The sequence below is a fragment of the Polypterus senegalus genome, chromosome 10, assembly GCF_016835505.1.
Source record: "Polypterus senegalus isolate Bchr_013 chromosome 10, ASM1683550v1, whole genome shotgun sequence".
Classification (NCBI taxonomy): Eukaryota; Metazoa; Chordata; class Cladistia; order Polypteriformes; family Polypteridae; genus Polypterus; species Polypterus senegalus.
The window spans coordinates 48,050,767-48,068,748 of NC_053163.1; the positions used below are offsets into that span (position 1 = coordinate 48,050,767).

General features: G+C 39.3%; 1 protein-coding gene across 1 annotated transcript; it reads left to right on the top strand.

Moving 5' to 3' along the window:
- Positions 1-14,978: 14,978 nt before the first annotated feature.
- On the top strand, positions 14,979-16,110 carry LOC120537113. Its single transcript, XM_039765775.1, has one exon. It carries the CDS (start codon positions 15,053-15,055, stop codon positions 16,094-16,096), a length of 1,044 nt encoding a protein of 347 aa, XP_039621709.1. The 5' UTR covers positions 14,979-15,052; the 3' UTR covers positions 16,097-16,110.
- The last annotated feature ends 1,872 nt before the right edge of the window (positions 16,111-17,982 follow it).

The following is a 17,982-nucleotide window of genomic DNA, read 5'->3' on the forward strand; positions in this document are numbered from 1 at the left end:
AATTAAAGAACAAAACTTATCCTCTAACAGGACAAATCTGATAAAACCTTTGAGTCAGTTATCAGGCTGAAGAAATGCTTTTCCATTTGTATCATTTATTACTATTCAAAAACGGCTTGAAGAGAGAGCATTCTTTACAGCAGTCTGTTACAGCATGATGACAATGGTCAAAAATAAATGTGAAGAAGTTGATATTGTAAGCAAATGAAATTACATTAAGTGTCAAACAATGCATACATTTAGTCTGGTTTGTTAATTGGTTTACACATCATATAACTTAAAAATAAAGTCTATTTTTATTCTACCAAGAGTAGACTACATCTTTACCATCCTTACAGTATTAGGTTTAGCTATTTTGCTTGGAATTTCAGTTTATGTAACAAATGTACAATCTTGTTGTTAGCAGGACATCTGGGACCTCATGTATAAAATCTGTGCATAGAATTCACACTAAACATGGCATACAGACAAAACAGAAATGTGCATATGCCCCAAAAAATCCAGTTGCAAAAATCCAGCTACCAACTTCCATGTTCTTCCACTACATTTTTTGCTAGCGTGAAATTCAACACACATGCACGTGCCTGCCGCCCCACCCCAACTACTCCCAGAACTTTGCATCTTTGAATATGCAAATCAATATAAATAGCCCCTTCAGTTCAGGGTTCTGTAAAAAGACAATGACAAAAGAGAGGGGAAAATAAAACAATTTCAGCAAATACCAAGTGGAGGCAAGGAAAAACATACTATTTGTTGTTTTAAGCAGTGGTATAAACAACAAAAGGAAGATGGTTGAGTGACATAGAGTGGTGAAGAAACTCAAAAGTTCAACTTCAGAAAGTCACACAGTTCCCCAAAATAAATAAAAAGTGCACAGATGTCAAAGTCGACGTGAAAAGAGTCATATGGAAGCATATTAGTGTAGAGAGAAAAAATAGGGACACGGTGGAAAAAAAGGTCAAAATGTCACCTTAATCTAGAAATTTCCACTTTAATCACATAGTTTCTTTTGTCATTGAAGTAGAATGTCATTAATTTCATCTTAAAATCGTTTAATTTACTATTTTCTCAAATCCCATCATAATTAAAGTAGAACATTGAATGCTCCATATTCTATGTGTTTTTCTATGTACTCTATGTGTATGAATCACTACGTCCTTCTTAAACGGGCTTTGTCTTATGCCAATAAGACACAGAATACATTACATTCATAATACTACAGCTCTCTGAACAATTTAAATATTAAGATGTATACTTGATAACATTTTCATGATGGATTTAAAACGTTGGGACAGTGGTAGCAACGAGCTGCCGTCCCATCCAGAGATTGTTCCTGCCTTCCGCAAGATGCTTGCTGCACCATGTGTGAACCTCGATGAAATAATTTATTCCAGCAGAACTCTATTTCAAACTTTCTAACCCCAAATTCCTGTCCTTTCTTTTCTTTCTCCAAGTAAACAATCACCATACAAACTCTGTAATAAATGTCTAGCCATCTGTAAGCTTAGAATGCCGAATTTTCAAAACTTTTAAGAAATACTGAAATATCTTCATCGTATCCATCCATCTATACATGCAGGGTCGTGCCAATCCCAGCAAGCATACATCATGAGGCAGGAAAAATCCCTGGACTGGTTACCAGCTCATTGCTACCATTGCACCAATGTGCCCCCACATGTTTAATTGTTAACGGTATTGATTATTTAAATGAAGTTAACAATTTATCTGTAAAATATATAATATAATATACATCACTATTTGTGGCGTGCTTCATCTCCATCTCCTACTAGCCTCCAACACTAGGAATCTGTACAGGGTGGTCCTGATCTAATTATGCAGATCCAGATTGTCTGGATGACCTTGATTTTTGCAGGGATGATTCCAGTTCCGTGCAAAGACGATTGTTCATGTCATCAGTTCGCACACTTCTCGATGGTCCGGGATTTTTCGGGTGATTTTCTATGTAATAAACTTAATAAGTTATAGCGTAATGAAAATTGCATAATTAGATCTAGACCACCCTATACTAACCAAACATGTTAGTACATACCACACCACTGATTCTCCCTACTTTGTACACTGAACAAATACGGTCTACAATTTCATGTTGCATTTCAGTAACAAAAGACTTAAAATACAGTTACAATGTCAGGTCTGGATTGTATTCTAAGGTTTCATTTATCAGACTCAAAGCCTAGAGGTTCATAGTCCACTTTTCTCCACCTGCACTCTCTCTCTTTTCACTTTGCCCTTTGCTAATTCCTTTTGTGCTCATCTGGCCTATACTGTCATCTCATAGTTCTTCCTCATCAGTACTATTTAAGCTTTCTTCAGCAAGCATTGCATTAGAAATTTCTCTCTTTGCATTAGAATTTTCTCTCCTCTTCATCATCCTCATCTTCTTTTAACTGCTTCATGTCCCTTGAATTGCCATCTACAATCTCATGCAAGGCATCTTCAATACTGTATTCTGAATTTATTCTGTGAATCAGTACAATATATTATACAGATTAATATAAGCTAAGGCATTGTTTTACTGAAATTTATTGAGAAAAATATTAACAAGTGAGCCAAGGCAACATTCAGCTGATTGTCATGAACAAGTTGCATATATAGAAAATGCATGTAGATGTTTTCATTTCCTCTCTAAACATAACCCAACATGACATTTCAGTTTGTAACTTAATAATCAAAACATAATTTTTTTATTGTGCCAAAAATAATGCATATTGCAATATGAAATAAAAATGGAGGATTTATGGCTAACTTTTCTTATATTTCTGCTGCATTATATTACAGGTATGCATTTTCAAAACAACCTCACAATAATTTCTAGTAAAATATAATGAGTAATTATAAGTTGCTGTGATCCACTTAAATTTCATCTTGAAACATCAATATAATTATACAAATGTTATTCTTACTGTAACCTATTTAAATGGAACAAAGACTTTCATGAAAAGTTTTTTGGTATCTTCGCATGGAGGTGTCCATTTTCAAAATAACTGTCTTCTTCCTGATGTGCTCAGATATTCCAACAGATGACAGAAGACATGTACCTGCTTGTATAGAACTGGCTTTTGAGGAAAGTATTGAGTATATTATTGTTGTACAGGTCTTGGAATCCTCAAATAGCATATATGATACAAATGGTGATATAGGGGTAAGTATCATTTAATTGTATGCTTTAATTGTTAGCTGTGGTACAGTGGTTAGTGTCACTGCCTAACAGCTCACAGATTTTTGGTTCAGATCCTGGCTTGGATTCTGTCTAAGTGAAATTTGCACATTCTGCCCATGTCTGTTTGGATTTTTCTCTAGATACTAAAACGATGTCTGTGTTAGGTTAGTTGCTGTGTATGAATCAGCCCAGTATGAATGATTGTGTTGATTGCACATGACTGCTGCCCCATTCTAAAATCTTTCATGCCATACACTGAATGTTCCTGGGATATACCCCAATTCCTGCAATCCCAAACTACACTAATGAAAGAATTATATATTTACCAGTCTCATTTTTTTGTGACTCGTCTTATAATGTTTGTTTTCAAACCTTTACTGAACCAATTATATTTGCTTTCATTAACACAGTTGAAGACATCTGCATAGTCAAAAAGTTGTATATTTCATTATTTACTTTTCAGCATGAAATAACAATTAATTTTTCCATGTTTGTACATACATATATACACACAAATATTATATACACACAAATATACAATCTTAATTTAAATTAACATATGCACTTAACAAAACTAACAGAAGACATTTTAAAGAAAATAATGGCTATTGATTTATTTTTGCTTTGAAATAACATCACTCTACTTACAAATTTTATCCCATTGAGCTAGTTAGGTGTAATCTGATTTATTTATGATTATAAAATATAATCTAATTCAATATAAGCTTTACTTCGCCTTTTTACTTCTGTCATAGATGCACTATACTGAAATTTCTTCAGAAGTAATAAAATATTAAACTTGCATATTTAAAATATGGAAATAAAATATTTAAAATATTCACATTAGTATTTAAATAAGGTAAAATCAGTTTGAGGTAAAATGTGTGTTAGAGGAGTAAAAAGGCTACATTAGGGAAAATAGAGAAAATAAATTTTCATTTATTCTTTAGACAAATAAAGAGATTTTTCTTGAAATGCCAAAATATGAGAACAAAGTTCAGATAGATTTACATCACTCTTAAGCAGGGGACTTCTGTTTAGCAAGTTTAGAATTTGAAAAAAAAATCTAAATAAATACACTAAAAACACAAAATAAAATTCAATAAAGGCCAAAAGAAAAGAATGATGTTATATGGAAATATATATTTATGCAAGCGCTAACATAGAATTTGGTTGGTGTGGCACAGCACTCAGGAAACCCTGGGGATTAAAAGAGACAATGGAGTAAAAAGAGATTTTGATAAATTGTGGTCAAATTTATCGACATACTGGCTAGTTTGAACTATTTCTGTTTAAAATTAACAGAACCTGAAAAGAACAATTGCTTTCTTTATTTCATTAGTTTCACTTGCAGTTTAAAATATAAAGAACTGTCAAAAAGAAAAGTTGTAAAGTGTCTTCAGCCATTTACAAACGCTTTAGGATTTATGTTTAGTATCACTATCCTATTGAACTCAGCTCTCTTAACAAATGCTCATTTTGAAATCATGGCTTGGGTATTGCATTCCTAAATATCTTGGTAGTTTTTTGTGAAGGGGAAGTGGTGAGAACGTAACAGATGGCTCTCCTGTTTCTGCACAGTAATTCGGGTGTTACTTGCTCCATTAATCCACCTCTGGCATTTAAATTAATGTTGGGTTTTCTTAAGTGAATTAAAACATGCAGGCTGGGAAGGTTTTCTGGAGGGAAGCTGTGCACCTATGGCAGTATACACATTATTTGAGTGATGGTTTTAATATGATTCATAGTAGGTGCAGAGAGGGTTTTTCAGGTTATTTTTAGGATTGTTGTGGGGTGAGGTGGGATTGAGCCCTACTAAATACAAAAGGGTGGGATGGAGACAGCACAGCGCAGCATGGCAGTTTTCTTGTGTAGCTGCACTTTCTTTCTTTCTTTCTTGCTTTCTTTCTTTCTTTCTTTCTTTCTTCTACCTTTAATCATTTCTTTCTCTTCATTCTTTGATAAACAAATATCTCATATTACTGTGGCCTCTTGAAATGTTCAGTGAATTGGAGATGTACCTCATCTTGGGAAGTCTCTCCTTTGTTACTACCTCCATTGTGCATCCCATAACTGAGCCCGTCCATTTAATTTTGTGACCCTCTCTTGAAGTGAAGTTACCAGCCCAGTAAACCACAATGAGAGGACTGGCCATAGTAGATGTGGAAGCTAAAGTCACTTCAATACACATGTACTTTGTCAGCATGCCTGTGTTGATCAAACAGAGGAAGCTCTGCTGCCTACTTGTAACCTTACACTGTAGGAAAATAAGTAAATAAATCAAGGTAAATAACATACGTTTTGGCTTTTATATAAGTAACATAAAAATGTTTTTATATAAAGGCCATCACAAAACATAATCACAAACAGGACTTTGCACGATACCTTAACGAGCTCAGTAAGTGACCTTAAGCCCAGCCCCAAAATATGAAACTATGATTTATCTATACTAATAAAAGGCAAAGCCCTCACTGACTGACTGACTGACTCACTGACTCATCACTAATTCTCCAACTTCCCGTATAGGTAGAAGGATGAAATTTGGCAGGCTCATTCCTTACAGCTTCCTTACAAAAGTTGGGCAGGTTTCATTTCGAAATTCTACGCGTAATGGTCATAACTGGAAGCTATTTTTCTGCATATACTTTAATGGAGTTGAGCTCGAAAGCCGTGGGGGGGCGGAGTTTCGTGTGACATCATCACACTGCCCACGTAATCACGCAGTACGTATAAAACCAGGAAGAGCTCCAAAAACTGCTGAAGAAAACATACATTATATAATTAAGAAGGCAGCGAAACAATTAGAAGCGAGCGAGTGACATATAAAACCATATTCAGCGGCTCACGTGAACTGACGCAGTGCACAGGCAAAAAGCAACAGTTCCAAAGAGTGCTGAACAAAAACCGAATTACACTGCTACGCTCAAATAGACAAACCACACGCCGTGGCTTCGCCTCTAGCGCCGGCGTCCGAGGTTCCATTCCCGAGAGGGGATGCACTGAGTATGTACTTGTGCTTCCTGATTCATTTTAGCCTCTCATCCCCTTGGTTTGAGACGTATGAAAAAATATGAGGTTAACGCAGAAAGACAGATCACCAATTGAAGCTTTATGAATAATGGATACTTTATTCGCGATCAATTATTGTTTTGGTAAAGCCATACTCAGTGTATTCATTAGATGAACGGTAAAAAAGTAAAAGCGAGGGGAGGGTAACTTATTGAGGCATACAGGCAAAACCACAATAGCACGCGGGCTCGATGTACTGTAGTGCGAGTCAACTCAATCTGAATTACGCGATCACATTTGAAAAAATATATCTTTTCAAGTTCTATTTAGTCCATATGTGTCAAACTCAAGGCCCAGCAGGCCACATCCGCCCGGCGTGTAATTATATCCGCCTGAGATCATTTTATATATTATTGTTATTAATGGCCCGGGGATATGAAGCGCTGGTAACACAATAAACTACAGATCCCATAATGCAGCGCTTCAGCTGCCTTGCCAAACACTTACTGCGTTAATCAAGTCTAGCTTATGATGCTGCAAGTTATTGCGAAGCTAGCCCACACGATGCCAAAGAGAAAAGGTGATTCTGAACATAGAGCCTTTAAAAACCGATGGGAGGCTGAGTATATGTTTACTGACATTGCTTGTAAACCCGTGTGTCTCATTTGTGGAGCTAATGTGGCTGGAATTACAGAATTTAATCTAAGACGGCACTATGAGACAAAACATCAAGATAACCTGAAAGACCTGAATGCAATGCAGAAGATACAGAAAGCAGAAGAGTTAAAGAAGAATCTGACACTTCAGCAGACGTTTTTACCCGTGCAAAATCACAAAGTGATTTCAAGTGAAGCTACTTTTATGGGAGACACAAATGCACCAGTGCAACTTGCCCCACTTTCCCTGTTGCCATGTAATGTTGAACCAAGTCGGCACTACGGTGTTTCCAAATACGCACTTTGCTGATAAACTGAGCGCACTGCGCACTGAGTTCGCACAGCGCTTTGGTGACTTTGAAGAACAAAAAAAATGTGTGTAATGGCACACTGAAGGCAAAGTACGATACTGCACGGCCCGCACAGTTTATTCTCTCCAGTTCCGTCTACATGCGGCTCAAACCTTGTGCATGTTTGGTACCACATATCTGTGTAAGAAGCTCTTCTCAGTCATGAAAACTAACAAAACAGCACACAGGAGTCGCCTCACTGATGAGTACCTGCAGTCCATCCTGAGAATCTCCACAACACAGAACCTCACACCAAACATAAACAAACTTGTTGCTAAAAAAAGATGCCAGGTGTCCAGCTCTGATAAAATTACATAAGAGCAAAGACAACTGAATGATTTGATTTGTTATTGCTGAAAAGAACAAATTTTATTTATATTTCCAGGTTTTGTTATGCACCATGTTCATATTTGAATTTGTATAATTTTGACAGGATATATTTTTATGGAGAGCAAAATCTTTTGGGATATTTAAAATTTAAGTTTATTTTTTATATAAAATTACATAAGAGTAAAGAAATTTAAATGTTTGTTCTTTTAACATTTACTTTATTTCTAACTTGTATAATTTAGACAGGATATATTTTTATGGAGAGCAAAATATAAGTTATTTAAGGTTTGAGTTGATTTATTCCGGAATAATATCCAGGCAGACTTGCACATAAGAGCGGGAGTCATCCGTTTTAACAAGCAGCGTATTGCACTGATAGTCTGTCCATTTAATTATTTAGGAATGGATAAATAAATTAAGATTTTGTACAAATAATGTTTTTCATTTTTCTTCCTTCATGGATTCTGGCACCCCAGCAACAGTTGCTCGCACCAAAGACTGTATGTATGTATATATATATATATATATATATATATATATATATGTGTGTGTGTATATGTATATATGTAGATATGTATGTATATATATATGTTTATATATATATGTGTGTGTATGTGTATATGTATAGATATGTTTATATATATGTTTATATGTGTGTGTGTGTATATATATATATATATATATATATATATGACAGCAACACTCATCACTCACAACAGTGGCCAAACAATTACATTGACAATCATGTTACGTTATTTTTTAAATGTTTCCTTTTCTTTTTACTTCTCCGCTGCGAAGCGCGGGAATTCTGCTAGTGAAAATATAAAAAGTGAAAATATAATTTATGAAAATATGATATATGAAATATCCGGGTAATGAAGGGTTGGACCACTGTCATAATTGATAAGCTCTAAACCCCACCTTTAAGGGAGTTTCTTTATAAACCGAGCCCTTATCACTCCCCATTAGCAATTCCCACACCCCCGAGGTACGCCTTTGTCTCTCTAACCACCTATAGGGTTAAGGGAGAGAGGCGTGTTGCTCCACCCGGCTGCGGTAGGAGACGAAAGATTCTTCTATAAAGCTCTAGTCATTTAGGGAAAACGCCATGACACATAAAAGCAGATAGAATGGATGGTCTTGTGAATGCTCCTAAGAAAATTAAAACAAGACTTATTCTGATAAACTGGAAGAACCCAAACTCTCCTCTTTTAAGTCAGTGGGAAACTGATGTGTTATACTATTTGAAATTGGAAAAATCAAATACTCAGTTAGAGGATCCGTACAGACTTTTTTTCAAAACATGGCAGGATCTAATCAGTAATATTTTAAAATAAGCTCTTAAAGCACAGAGAATTTATTAATTTAGCTATGTTTACAAGCCTTAAATTTCACGCTGTTTGGCTTGCTCTCTCTCTCAGGGGTGGGGATTGATTTGTCCTTAACTCAATTTTTCTTTTTGTAAAAACTTGATTAATTTGTATGGATTGCAATAAAATTAATAAAAAATAGAAAGAAGAAAAAAAAGAAAATTAAAACAAACAGGATTTCCAGAATGCATGAGTTACGGGACCCTCGATTCAGCTCAGCGTGATATGATTCTAATTGTGCCTTGTGCTAGGTGGAAGTAAAAAGAAATGCTCAGGGACATCTCACGGTGGTGGTTTCCAAGAAGTAGGGGGAAGAGTATCAAGAAAAAAGAGATAAAGGAACGAGTAAATGAAATTTATTTTTCTATAAAAGACTGGACTATTTTTAAATCTCTTATTCCAAATATTGATGAGGCTATTTATCAAGGAAAAAAATGAAAAGAAAAGAAAATTGGAGCCATTGTTTTCAGAGGAGGAGGAGATTTGCATGTTGAATAATTCATGATCGGAGGAGGAGGAAGAAAATTGGGAAACACCCACCGCTAAGTAAGTGGAGATAAATACAGAGGTTTTTTTTCATAGACTACATTAACTTAAAACGCTCTCAAGATGTCTTCAACAAACTATCCTACCGAAGCTGCTGATAGCTGGGCCAGTCATCTCCCTGTTCTCTCGGCCTCTGAGGAGGCAGAAGTACTCCATACTTTGATGTGGTCCGAAGAACCAATCTACGGTAATGTGGAACAGAAGTCCGCCGCTGACTACTTATTTTGGCCGGGTAACCCTCAAACCAACGGCGCCTACTCTACTCCAGACCAAATGATGATGATGACTGCCGGTAACCTACAACCCAGCTACTCTGCTTCAGACCAGATGCTGACAACCAACAACATGTTTTGGTTGGGTAACAATTAGAACCTTGCTGACAATGCTCCTGATCAGACATGCTGATCTACGGAACAGACGGCGTCCACAGATTGCCTGTTTTGGCCCGATGATATCGTTCCCAACTCCGGGTACTCTGTTCCCAACAACTCTCCTCCAGACCAGCCATCTTGGCCGGACATTCTTATGCCTTCAACTGACCAGATCTATTGGCCTGAGCCTCAGTTACCTGCCCCCGATGATATGTATTGGTCGTACAGTACCTGACATTTTTTTACCTGCTAATGATGTGCTGGGGAGCCTAACAGGGGCTGAGGAGATAGCCATTCAGGCCATGTGGCATGAAGGGGCCGTGGATGAACTGATAGAGCCTCTGGCCACTGGGAAAATATCACCCAAAGATGATGGTTATGAGGTTATGGACCTTGAACAAACTGATGGACCCCAGGGTGAAACATTTTGAAAGGCTCTGAAACTGTTCAAGAGTTTGATTGTGGCTCTGCCGGATATAATAGTTGATTGGGACCTAAAAAGTACCTGTCAGGGGTGTTTGATAGACCACCCCAGCCAGACACAACATACTTGTCTGTTTGAGCCTGACTCTGTTTATCGAGTTGGCCGCTTTGAAGAGGTTCTGGCTGTTTTCTGCAAACCATGGCTCAGGAGCTGTTATACTAAGGTTGTTATAATATTAATAATTGTGTCACTGTACCTGTTATTCATTTCTTTCAATGTATTTTTCATCCATTTTTTCTGTGTAACATGCCATGCAGAGCTGAGCCAGCTTTAGCACAGGGTGTCACCTTTCAGATGTGCTGCGCTGGCCAAAGCATGAGACAGACAGGAACAGCTGTGGTCACCCTAAAAGGCCTAGTGTTATATGATCTGATGGTCTGATTCTTAGCTCAGTTTGTCTACCTTGTTTGGCATGAGACCAGGAGGCTTTGGTCATGGGAATACAATACAAGGAACGCTGGAAACAGTCCAAGTTTTGAAGACCTGCGGGAGTGAAAGCATCGACTCCAATAACCGCCTCCGTTGTGACAGCAAAAAAGCCATTTCTACATGACCAAGTCTCCGTGGGTCATAATGCAATGTGTCTGGTCTTTCCTGATCTATAGCAACGTAAGCCGCATTAAACAAGCTAAGTATATTCTGTCTTTTCTGTGACTTTGTTGCCGCCTATCGCCGAAAAGAGGGATATCGCCGTTATTATACATATTTAATTAAAGGGTTATTAAAACCGCCGCAATATAAAAGAACATATTTCCACGGAGCTAACACTCCCTTCGGAAACATAAATGGCGCTGCGAGCAGGATTGTAGCGATATTTAATAACCAATATTAATATTCATAAATCATAATTTTATGATGCCGAATCAATCTAAAACATACGCTTTGATTAATAGCGGAAGGGGCGGGCTTAGCCTTCCTGGGTGGTCGTGCGCACAGTCTTGGACACCCGTGGCTGAGTTATTTAATAATTATACATCCCCAATTGCATGGCCTGAGTTAGAGGGAGCAGTGACTCCTTCGAATGTCCAACAGGCGGTAACAGCGCTCAGGCTGGAGCGACGGGGAAAAAAGGAACAACAGGCAGCTGGTGAGATCGGCTGGATTTTATTAACTGCAGTACGTGAGTTGGATCATAAACTGCAGGAGGTGATCATCGAATGCGGAGAACTTAGACAAGACATAGAAAACTTACAAGACAAACAACTGATAACTCGAGAATGCATGGAAAATGCAACGTCTCGGCGAACGAAGTGGGAAGCTAAATGTACTACACTAGCTGTCCGTTTAGTGCAGGCTAAGCGCCGTAAAAAAGGCAAAACACACCCCGTTTCCTCTTTTAAAGTACGAGCCATAATGCAAGGCGATTGGAATCCAGAAACGTGGGATGGCAATATATATAACTCAGATAGTGATGACGACATCTGGGAAGATGACGAAGGGGACGGAGAAGCGCTAACGGATAATAATGACACTCGTTCAATTATAGACGCGAGACCGGTCGTGCAAAATAAAGCAAAAGGGCACCCTGGTGGACAGCACAGGGTAACACGAACCGTACGCGATTTTACACAATCAGAGTTTCTAGACCTCGGCAAACAATATAGACAGAAGCCAGGCGAGAACTTAATGCAGTGGATTTTACGTATGTGGGATGAAGGGGGTGATAGTTGTCAATTGACAGATACAGAGATCAAACATTTAGGCTCTATCACCACGAATCCGAAGTTAAGAAATGTTTTACGAGGGGGACAGCATCAAGCGGTTGTATCAATAGTGGAATGGGTTGTAAATGCCGTGAAACACGCATATCCAGACGCGAGAGACGCGGAAGATATTGATAGATCGTGGCGTACAGCTTCTGAAGCAATTCAGCAGCTGCGAGAAATGGGTGTGCAGGCAGCTATTTATAAAGTTGCACCAGGAGGTGCGTTTACTGGCCCAGATAATGAAGCCTTCACTGCTGGCATGCGAAACCGTTTAATAAAAAATGCACCGCATCATTTAAAAGGGGCTCTATTATCTATGCTCGCCGGAGTTAATCAACAGACAGTATGGGATGTGGCGCATTATTGGGCCAGTTAGATGAATTGGGAGCAACGGTATCGGCTGGGCAAAAACCAGTTAGAGCTATAGCAGGGCATACAATACAAAGAGTAAGCCGTTCAAAAATGGTGCGTGATCTGATAGAAGCAGGAATAAAGAAAATAGAAATCGATGGTAAACCAACAGGGGAAATTTTTCAGAAATGGCAAGCTATGCGAAAAGTCTAAAAAGACGAAGGCAGGATCCCTCCAACCGCACCGCCTAGTGAGGAGGAAACAAAATACTCCGAACATAAACCGAAACGCTTTTTTAACTTTCGAATGAGTGGCGTACACCCGTCCGACATATTGAGGAGACGGCAGGTCTCCTGCAGGCGGAGGTACGGCTCATTCATGCAGGAGACCGGCGCCCGACGTCCGCTAACTATTTACTGGGGTAAACGGAAAAAACCACATCAGGTTATGGCACTTATGGATACGGGGGCAGAAGTTACTTTAATTCACGGGAATCCACATAACTATTCCGGACCAATTGTTAATGTAAACGGATACGGAGGCGCAGATATCCAGGCGAAACTAATCACAGTACACTTAGCAATAGGAAAGTCACCCTCTTTTAAAGCTAAGGTGCTTGTCTCAGAATTGCCTGAATATATTCTGGGGATAGATATTCTTACAGGAAAGGCATTCCAAACAAAATGGGGAACATTTTCTTTTGGGATTCGTAATGTCATGTGTAGAATAGTAAAAGCAATAGTAAGAGGAAAGGCAAAATGGACCCCTTTAGAAATTCCAGTCCCTGACACACCTGTAAATTTAAAACAGTATCGTTTGCCAGGAGGATTGCAAGAAATAGGAGAAACAGTGGAAGAGTTATTGCGGGTAGGAATTATTCGACCTGCAGTTAGCCCTTTCAATTCTCCAGTGTGGCCAGTCAGAAAACCGGATGGTTCATGGAGAATGACAATCGATTACAGAGGTCTAAATGCTAAAGCACCGCAATTGACTGCTGCAGTTCCTGATATTGTGACCATCATAGAAGACATCATGGCTAATGCAGGAGAGTGGCATGCTGTCATAGACCTGGCTAATGCATTTTTCTCTATTCCAATTGCAACCCACAGTCAAGATCAGTTTGCATTTACATGGAAGGACAGACAGTACACCTTTCAAGTACTGCCACAGGGATACCTACACAGCCCTACTTTGTGCCATGGACTTGTAGCAAGAGATCTGGCTACCTGCTCAGATTTGGAAAAGGTACGATGTTTCCATTATGTGGATGATATAATGTTAACTGGGGATGAAGCATCAGTAACAAAGGCATTGTCAGTTTTAATATCCCACATGGAGAGCAGAGGCTGGGCTATCAATAAAGACAAAATCCAAGGACCCGCCAGAGAAGTTAAATTCTGGGTATGATGTGGTTTGGACCAGAAAAACGAGTGCCCCAAAAAGTAATAGACTCTTTGCAGAAATTAAAGGCACCAACTAACAAAAAAGAAGCTCAATCCTTTGTGGGTTTAATGGGCTTTTGGAGAGCATTTGTGCCACATTTGGGACTAATTTTAAGACCTATACATGATGTTGTCAAGAAAAAGGCACAGTTTGAATGGACAGAAAAACAACAAGCTGCTTTTGAGGCAGCTAAAGAAGCTTTAGTCCAACACCAAGGACTGGGACCTTTAAAAGCTAATTTGCCTTTTGAACTGGAAGCCACAGAACAGAATAATATTGCTACGTGGAGCCTTTGGCAAAACATAATCAAAAACGTGTGCCCATCGGCTTCTGGAGTCGACAACTGACAGGCTCACAGACTAAATATACACCACTTGAAAAACAGCTTCTAACAGCATACTGGGCTCTTTTACACACTGAAAGACAGACAGGTCCTGCTCCGGTAACGCTACGCACTCACTTGCCCATTGCTGGGTGGGTTAGAGATAATGGCCTGGGAGCGAGAGCAGGCGCTGCCCAAAATCAGACTTTATGCAAGTGGAAATGGTATTTACAAGCCAGAGCACACTTTGAAGGCAAAGACACGAGTGCCTTGCAAGGGGCTATGGCCGGAGCTGTGATTTATGAGGATCCAGAGGACATACCACCTGTTGTGCCTGTAATAGAGTCGCCCTTTAAAGAAGCACCAGCATACAGTCATTTGACACCAGCGCAACAGGAGAACAGCTGGTTCACAGACGGGTCAGCAACTATGGACGGAGGTAAAAGGCTTTGGAGAGCAGTGGCTTATCAACCTCACACTGAGACCATCCTGAAGCAACAAGGGGAAGGGAAATCAAGCCAATGGGCTGAACTTATTGCTGTCGCTATGGCATTAACAGAAAATCAAAGCTTCCCTGTTGTTGTTTATACTGACAGCTGGGCAGTTTTCAGGGACTAACAGGGTGGATCACAATGTGGAAAGGACTGCTTGGACTATTCATGGGAGAGAACTGTGGGGTGGCACAGAACTGTGGGAGCAGCTTTGGACAATGGGCAACAGAGGGGAAACTCTCATTGGTCATGTGGATGCCCATGCCCTCTGATATCCCTGAAGGCTTTATAACCAACAAGCTGATCTAATAGCTGCTGTTCGAGAACTTAACCTGGAAAAAGCCTTGGTAGCAAGTGAAGACCTGTGCACTATGCTGAAGTAAATGTAATCGAGCCTTCCTTAATATCATTAGCAAGGTGGGCTCATGAAACATCAGGACACATGGGAACAGAGAAAACATATCAATGGTGTCATCAGCGATGTATTCCAGTCACTATTGATATTGTTAAACAAATAGTGAATAATTGCTCCACATGTACAGAAGTAAAACAATGGCCCCTACAGAAGAAGGCAACTGGTAAACTGAAGAGAGGAATGGGACCAGGACAAATTTGGCAGGTGGATTACATTGGGCCACTGCCACGAGAAAATAGACTATTATATGCTTTAACTGCAGTAGATACCTATTCTGGACTGTTACAAGCTTATCCATCAACAAGAGCTGACCAGAAAGCTACACTGAATGGACTGAGCCAGTTAATCCAAGCATATGGAGTGCCTGAAGAAATCCAAAGTGATCAAGGAAGCCACTTTGCTGGAAGAGACGTACAAGAGTGGGCTCAAGGAGCTGGCATTCAATGGACTCTGCATATCCCTTATCACCCACAGGCTGCAGGACTTATTGAGAGAATGAATGGCCTGTTGAAAGAACAAGTTAAAAAACTTACTGGGCATAATCATCTTAAAGGCTGGACTAAAGTGTTAAAGCAAGCCTTATTTAATCTCAATAATCGTCCGTTGGCTGGGTCCACACCTTTTATGAGACATCAAAATGTCGGAGGAGAGCCACCTGTGTGTGCCCTCCGCCTGACAACAATTAGTCCACTGGCAAACAATGAATTAACTCCCACAGGGTTATTGGTTAGGGCACCTAAATCACTTACACTCAAATTAAATTCCTCAGACAAACTCAGCTTGGGTATAACAGGTCAGTGGCCAAAGGAATGGGAGGTGAGAATAAACATTGAAATGCTTGTAACAGATGAATGTTTAACAGGGACATTAGAGATCTGTGTAAATGAATGGTATTTAGCTTTAGAAAATCAAGGCAGTAAAGACATACACATAGCTGAAGGACAGGCCATATGTAAATTGCACATAGACAAAGTCACACCTGTTTCAGTCAGTATTGCGCAGTTTAAAGGAGAAATTGGAGGGAAGGTATGGGTTTTAACCCAGGGCAAAAGCCAAGGGCAGGAGAAATAATAACTGCAGGACCAGGAGACACTAGAATGGTTCTTTTAACGGGCTCTCAGTCGCCCCTCTGCTTTCCCTTACACAGATTATCCTCACGTGTGGAATAATCGGGATAGATGGTTTCTGGACCGGATGGAGCCGATGCACCCCCTATAACAAAGTCATTTGGGCTGCTGCTACGCCAGAAATGGAAAGGCATGTAACCTTGAATTTCACCCTTACCAAGAACTGTACCTGGCAGCTACGAGACAAGACATCTACGCCTCCATTTCACATGAAACTGGAATATCCTGACCTGTTACCTTTACCTGTGAGGACCTATGAAGACACTGAAATAACTGTGACTGTGCATAATAACGCATCTGTCTGGCTGGCTATGATGAACTGTAAACCGGATTCCAATGGACTATCATGTTGGACTATTGAAGGGGGGCAACAAATGACTGCAATAGCAACACCTGAAAATGATGTAATATTATATGTGTTTAAACAGGAAGCAACAACAAATGTAAAGGTACCAGTAATGTTATGGGAAATTCACAAGACTAGGAGAGGGAATGGTTATCCATTTGATGCAACATTACTGAGACAAATGAAGGGTTGTAAAAAAGCTAGGATAGCTCATAAAATAATTACTGTAGCACTTAACATTAATGTTAGTGGGTTTGATATAAAACGTCACGAGTTTCCAAGAAAAGAACACATATTACCACGCAGTACAGGTGCAACATATAATTGTAGAAATATACAATCCCTATGGCCTCCTCATAAGGTAGAAATAAAACGAAGGCCAAAACGAGACATGTGGGGAGCTATAGGAACTGGATTAGGTATAGGAGGTTTAGGTTTAGGATCTCTTAATACTGCTGATATAGCAGCAATATATCACAAAATATCATCTATTGGTGTGAAACAAGCCAATAGTTTGCAAACTTTGGCTCATTGGGGGCCTGAGTTGGCAGACAGGCATATACAGGAGTTGCTAGTATGGAAGGCCCACCATGGGTGGTTAAATGAGTCCTTATGGACTGGTTTACAAAGTCAATGGGCCATAGATGAAGAATCAGCTTGCTATTTAAAACAGATTATTGCCATACAGCAGTATTTAAATTTTAAGACAGATTGGGGCTTAAAAAACCCCCAACATTGGAAAAAAGAATTAAAATTACCAGCAGACTGGTGGTTGCAGCCTAAGTCCTTCATGTGCGAGGCATCAATATGCCAAGCTGTATTTCAGGTAGCAACCACTGTTGAAGAAGACAATGTTTGGTGTCCGTTTCATGTTTTACCTGTGTTACTAGGAGGAACATGGTGGACACCCATAGTAGATAGACACTGGATAGACTTAAATAATAATACTGTTGAACCTGCCTTTTGTTATAACTGGCAAGAAGGGTTCGTATGTCAAAGGGTGGGTACATTGCCACACCCCTGTTTGCATCCTTTAGCTGGGGACTGTTATTGGCGCCAAATAGCAGTAAACTCCACTGAAGTGTTTCAAACTGATACCACTTCTGCATGTGCAGTGACAGTAAATAACATCACTTGGAGTGATGGTACCTACTACGAGGGCCCAGGGGTATCCTGTCGCACCAATGTGAGTAATATACGAGATGACTATTATGGAAGAACCTACATGTTAACTACATGGGAGAATATACATTGGGAAGCAGAAGCTAACCCATCTCTGGATTTACATTTTGCCTACGAAATAGAACTACCTAAATATAAAGCGATTTTAGAGCATGCTAAACAATATGAACATCTTTTTAATGTAACGTTACATAAAGCAAGGGACCTACTAGTAAGATTGAAAACAGATGAAACAAAAGTAATTACCTCTGCAGAAGAAATTGAAGAAATATCTACACATCACTGGTGGGACTTTTTCACTA